We start from the raw sequence: 6,800 nt of genomic DNA on the forward strand, positions 1-6,800 counted from the left end.
TTTATTTGATCCATAAGCTCATATTTTATGCATTATTTTAAACTATAAAAATTTGAATTTAAACAATTGATTGATGACATGGCTATTAATCTTTGATCACCGTGAAAATTTGCAAGCATAGAGAATATACGAAGATAATTTAAACTAACGGTGGATTTGTCAAAAATTTGCATCTAATTAAAAAATATTGAATAGTGTAATATTGCTTAGAGTTACACCAAGTGTAACTTGAACCCAACCCTATATATATATATATATATAAGGTTAAATGAAATGTCAAAAAATAAGATTATAAAATTTTCCAACTTTATTTCTAATATAATTTCTATATTACTAAAGAACATCTTATTTTTAGTTATGATGGGAAATATAATTTCTCTAGTTAGAGTTTGATTAGTTTTAAGTTTAAATTTTGTATTATATTATTTTTTATTGTTGATTATTGATTTAATTAAGTGAATGTAATGGTTGATTTTATTGCACTACAAAGTTTTCAATGTCTATTGTATAACCATCTATATTTTATTTCTTACTCCTCTTGACCACCTTTTTATAATTGTGACTACAAAAACTGTAAAGATGTTCACCTACAAATATTATAATGATCAAAATAAATAAAACCCATTATACAAAATTTAACATTTAAATAAATAAATAAATAAGCAGCACCTAGTGTTGCATTCAAGTCTTAAATGTGTAATTTCTTATGTGGATATCTGAAGTGAATCATCGAATATTCAATTTTTTGATTCTTAGAAACCGTAAAAGATGGGAAGAACAAAAGGAGGAGACAGGAAATTAACTTTGGAGGGGGGGGGTGGAACATAAAATTAGTCGACTAACTTTTCACTATAAAATCTAAAATAGTAATGTACATACAATTTAATAATCAATATACAAGTTAAGTAGTTTATAATTCAATATATGCTACAAAATGTGTATCTAATTAAAATTAAACAATAATGAGACAAAATTGACAAAAAGATTTAATATCTTTAATCAACTATGAAATGGGCAAAGTATAATGACTAAGATAAAAAAAAAAAAAAAAAAAAAAAAAAAAAAAAAAAAAAAAAAACTAATAATTTAAAAACAATCATTCAAACTTCAATGAATAAAAATCATCTAATAAAATACAAGTACAACCAAATACATGTTATATTATTTTTATCTATAAATTAATTAAACCATAAATAGAAGTAAATTCTAATCAGTAATTAGGTACATTTATAAATTATAATGTTATATGATTTGTTGATTAATTTAAAAACAAATAAATATATGATAATAAAAGAATGAAAAAAAAAAAAAAAAAGAAAGAAAGAAAGAAAGAAAGGAAAAGAAGGATACCTCTGTACCTAGGAAAGCGGGAATGCCTGAATATGCTTCACAATCAAAGGGCCTACACGGCTACAGCAAACACAATTGCTTTCGCAGAAAAAATGTTAAACATACACGTGGGTGGTTGTCTCTAGTTTGCTGCAATATTTATTCACTTTTCACACAAAACAAAAGCTTTGTTACACTTTACATTGTAAATGACGAAACATAGAGGAAACTCAGGAAAGTAAAACAGGAAAAGAAAGAAAAAGAAGAAGGCAGAGTTGAGCTGTTGAGAGAATGAGAGCTGAGGCGCCATGCTAAAGATAGAAGCAGTCAGACAAAAAGCGAGAGAGAGAGAGAGGGAGTTAACTGTGTAGAAAAATGTTTGCAACTGTGTGGTGATGCGATGACTCTAGCCTTCAATCTTACTACTGTTATGGGGCAAGTAAGCCCTAGAAGTGTAAAAATAGCTGTGCATCTCAAAATTCTGAATGTCTAATTATTTATTTATCATTAATTAGATTAGAAAGCCAAAGGTCTGAAGTTTTGAAACTGTCTTTGGAAGAATTGGCGTTAGCAAGCTCAAGGGCTAAAGTTTTGAAACCATGAAACACAGGTAGAGGAAAAGGAGGGGGGATAGAAAGGATTGCCGTTAAAGAGTAAAGACTATTCGGATTGGGTTTGGGCTTTATGGATTGGTGGATGTATAGCATTAACATGAGGAATTTCTTTTTAGCAATATTTTAAAATTTAGGAAAAGTATTTTAAATTATAGGAAAAATTAAGGAAAAAGAATGGTAATGACATGGCTGCTGACGTGGTTCAATATGAACGTAGCAACATTAAATGCTACGCTTCAGCTTTTAATAATATGTAGATTAGTCACTAATCTGTGCGATGCACGGGAAAATTGAGAAAAATGATCAAGAACTTATTTATTTATTTATAAGATTAATTTCTAATATTCATACACTCCATTCTAGTCTTACGAAAGCAAAAAAAAAAAATATCATTGCTCCTCCTGCAAGCTCAGTTATTTCCCAGTTAAGTTCCCTTTCAAAATAGAACTTCTCATTATTGGTACACTTTTTGGTTGAAAAAGAGATATGCAAGTGAAATGTTTAGTTCATATTACAAAGTTACATGCAACTTATAATTTGTTTCTAAATATTTGACGATTTATCTATTTATTAAGGCCAATAAGTAGCCTAATTTTCAAAATGTTTCCTCTTTCCTTCAGATCTAAAGAACCAAAATGCCAGGCCCCTCCCCTCTTATATCTCCAAAGAACCAAAAAGTACACTTGAATTTGGCCATAATTATTTCAAAGATCAACCAAAGAAACAAAAATAGCACTTGAATTTGGCCTCAATTTTTTAAAAGATAAACCAAGTACAATGTCAATGAATTTAATGAAGCCTTGAATTATTGAATTTTTTCAAGTGATTGCACGGTAGGTTAATCCAGCAGCTAGTCACAAAGCGATACAATTTTGGCACAGCCTGTACGGATGTTCTTCTGCATTATATCAATATCAATTCCTTTCTGACAAATAAAAGAGCATCTCCAACATTAAACTTTTCGATAATTACAAATTAATTGGTAGATAATTTCAAAATTCAAATAACTAAAAATCATTATAATGCAGCCATTATATATGGGTTTAAAAGCATCCTATCAATCATTCAAACCAATTGCATTATCTAATAGCAGAAAAGATTTATAAAACTTAAACAATAATAGATCTTGATGATCCTGAAAAACCACCTAAAATGTTAGATCTTGATTAGCTTGTAATAAGTAGTAATGATCCCAACTCTTGTAACCTGCATTTAGTAGGTAAAATTTTCCGAGTTGTTCTCCATAGTATTTTCAAATTCCATTGCTTCTTCTAGATTGATCTATGTTCTTGGCATCACCCCCTGTTGCAAAAAATATGCTAACCTCATAGTAAACCTCCTTAAGCATTTGTTATCCACATAATCTTATCTAGTGTATTTTTTATTGAGAGGAATTTTAACAATGGCACAGATTGAAGCTACATCAAACAGGTCATGTAACTTTGCCAAGTCCCACTCTCTCATTACATCAATTAGCAAACTAACCACCAGTTGTTGTTGAACCACTAAGCTATCTTAGCAATGTGTTTGAAATTATGACCATGACCCAAAAGTTTTCCCATATTCTAATTTCCTGCCATATATATTAAAAAGACAATTTTACTTATGGTCCCAATTAAGCTCTTTTAAGATACACGATGCACAAATTATTAAGAACAAAGGTCGTAACAAATTACTTTAAATTAATGTTTTCTTTGAAAATTTTATGAAATGTGGGATGAAAGTAATTGCAGACCTGCATGTAGTTCAAGGATCACAGAATGGAAATGATCACAGTGGGATAAGAGATGGATTCCAGGAATGGGGAGATTCCAATATAAAGGATATTGTGGCAGTCATAGACTTCCTAGCAAAAAGGTTCAATAAACTTAACTTTTATTCTTACTATAAAGTACCATATCTTTGATTAACTGCTAATGTTTTTTTTTTTCTTCGTTAAAGTGGTTTGAGAATACTGTCTAAGAGTGACAGACCACATATGCAATATAGACCACTCCAATAAGAGCAACTGATGAATTTTGAATGTTCCCTACATCCTAAATTAGACCTTGTTTTTGTGTAGGTATGCCAACAATCCAAGTCTTGCAACAATTGAGTTAATGAACGAATCTCATGCACCAGGAGTCACTCCAGACAGCCTTAAAAACTATTATAAATCCGAGTATGATGCTGTGAGAAAGTACACACCAAGTGCTTATGTGATCCTCTCAAACCAGTTGGAAAATGCTGATCCAAAGGAGCAACTCTCATTTGCTAGAAACTTCAATCATGTAGTCATTGACATGCATTACTACAATCTCTATTTGGATGAGTTTAGCAACATGAATGTACAATCTTATGCACTAAAAACTGTGACAACTTCCAATGGCCCCCTTAGTTTTGTAAACCAATCTTATGCAGCAGTGGCAGCCATTGCTGTTGTTTGGTATAAATCTTTTCTATTTGGATAGAACCTAAGACCAAGAGCACTTTTAAATTAGACCCAATTCACTGAACCCACAATTCATTCTCAATGATAAATTTCAAATTTGCAGAGAATATCCCAAACTCTAATCTCAATGCACAAACCCACCATGAAATAAATCATTACGGGATCTCAAAGACCATTATGATTCAATTCATCTCCTTTCAACTATATAAACCTATCCTATTTGCAAAACCTAAAATTGTCTTCAAAAGTTAAATACCAAAACGTTAAGCCCAAGTCCAAGTTTAATACCAATCCCACCACCAATAGTCTACTAAATCAGTAAAAATATCTAACATATGACCTCATATTCACAAATCCACCTCTAAATCAAACCCAAACCCACAATTCAAAAGAAACCAATACCAAACTCTAAGCTCAATGCACAAACCCACCACAAAATGAATCATAAAAAATTTAAACCCAAAGATCAATTTCCCCTAAAAGTTCAAATACACAATCTCAAAGTCTATTATGGTTCCATCTTGGTTCAAATTAGAACCTATAAATTTAAAATGGAAACCAAAATGAATTAGAATTTAAAAATCCTTATGAATTTCAAATTTATATCTAGTAGAGAAACTATACCCAAAAATCAAGTTTCTAAGAGGTAGCCACATGAACCCAGATAAGAATTCACAAAATTAAATCCAAGACCTTTTCATTTTGAACACCAAAACTTTTTTTTGATGAATGAACACAAACACTCACGTGCAAATACACATACACTAAAAAAGATATAACGTTTTATGTTTTGGGGTGTATTGTTTTTTGTGTTTGCTTCCCCCATTTGACACATACATAGGACAACCATTTGATAAGCTTTTGTCTCATTAACGAAATGGTGACAAATTTAAATCTGTGAACAAAACAAAGGCAACGTGATTGTCACAAATTGTCACACCTTGAGCTTTTGTCAACTTTGCTTTGCTACATGATTGTCACACTATTTTTGGGTTTTCCTAACCTAGAAAATCCCCAAAAGAACTCCAAATGAACATACCCAAAAAAGTAGTGCTCCAATTAAATAACCCAGTAGTAACAAATTCAACACCCTAACAACCATCCACACCACAACAAGAAATAGGTAGAAACAAACGTAGATAAGGGAAAAAAAACCATCAAGCAAAAGAATAGAGTGCAAAAGAAATTGGGATGTAGGGATACCTCAATTGAACCCCCCCCCCCCAGCTTACATCAGTATTTATATAGATGCGAGGAGAGGAAGGAAGACAAAGAGGCTGCCATTAGAAACCAAAACAAAAGCTGAAACTGTAGAACAAGAAGATGAAACCGTAAGTGAAACAGTAGAATAGAAGCTGAAACTGTGAGAATCAAAAGGTGGGGAAGGGGAAGGAACTAAACCTGAAACGATGAAACAAAACGTGGGAGACAGGAATTTGAATCAGTGTAAGAAAAGGGAATAGCATAAGTTATAACCATAAAAAGCAATCAGGTTTGACAAAGGGAGTTAGTTGAAAAGGCTTTGGGTGTGGGCTTGGGCTTTAGAGCGAATTTAAATGTATAAGAAGTGGACTTTAAAGCAGAGATAGGACTGAAAATGATTTTAGTTTTATTAGTATTTTAAAATTGGTAAAACTATTTTAAAATTGAATTAAAAATTCAAAAAATAGGATGGAAATGATGTGGTAGCTGACGTAGCAACATTAAATGCTATGCTTCAGCTTTTAGTAATATATAGATAGATATAGACTAGTTGTAAATTGCGCGATGAGCAGAAATTTTGCATTAAGTTAGGAAATTTCCTAACTTTCGAATGATTACCACAATAAATCTTAAGTGACAAGTTATTATTGATGGTACAAAAGATATGCCCATATTAGAACCAATAACAAATTGCTATCTAAAATTTGTTATGAAATTATTAAAGATAAAGCATTTCTTTAGTGTGTGCATGTGCGTGTATATATATATATATATATGGGTTGGGTTTAAGTTACACCTGGTATAATTCTAAGTAATGTTACACCACTCATTATTTTTTAATAGGATGCCAATTTTGACAAATCTACCGTTGGATTACATTATCTTTGTATATTCTCTATACTTGCAAAATTTTAAGGTAATCGAATATCAATAGTCATGTCATCAATCAATTGTTTAAATTCAAGTGTTTGTAGTTTAAAATAATACATAAAAAATGTGTTTATAGATGAAATGGTAAGTAACATCCGATTAGCATGAAAATTGGCATGCATATTAAAAACATATAGAACATATAATCCAACGGTAAGATTTCCAAAATATGAATTCAATAATAAGTTATTAGGTAGTGTAACATTACTTAGAGTTACATCAGGTGTAACTTGAACCCAACCCAACCCTATATATATATATATATATATATAGACGCACACACATATGTCCAT

At 30.9% G+C, this 6,800-nt stretch overlaps 1 protein-coding gene across 1 annotated transcript; it reads left to right on the plus strand.

Annotated features, from left to right (window-relative positions):
- Window positions 1-3,660: 3,660 nt before the first annotated feature.
- Window positions 3,661-4,393, plus strand: LOC136066939 (probable glucan 1,3-beta-glucosidase A). The gene is made up of 2 exons (XM_065772018.1): window positions 3,661-3,800; window positions 4,006-4,393. The coding sequence occupies exons 1-2, from the start codon at window positions 3,661-3,663 to the stop codon at window positions 4,391-4,393; spliced, it is 528 nt and encodes a 175-aa protein (XP_065628090.1).
- The last annotated feature ends 2,407 nt before the right edge of the window (window positions 4,394-6,800 follow it).

Source organism: Quercus suber, unplaced genomic scaffold (genome assembly GCF_002906115.3).
Source record: "Quercus suber isolate HL8 unplaced genomic scaffold, Cork oak 2.0 scaffold_52, whole genome shotgun sequence".
In the NCBI taxonomy this organism is placed as follows: Eukaryota; Viridiplantae; Streptophyta; class Magnoliopsida; order Fagales; family Fagaceae; genus Quercus; species Quercus suber.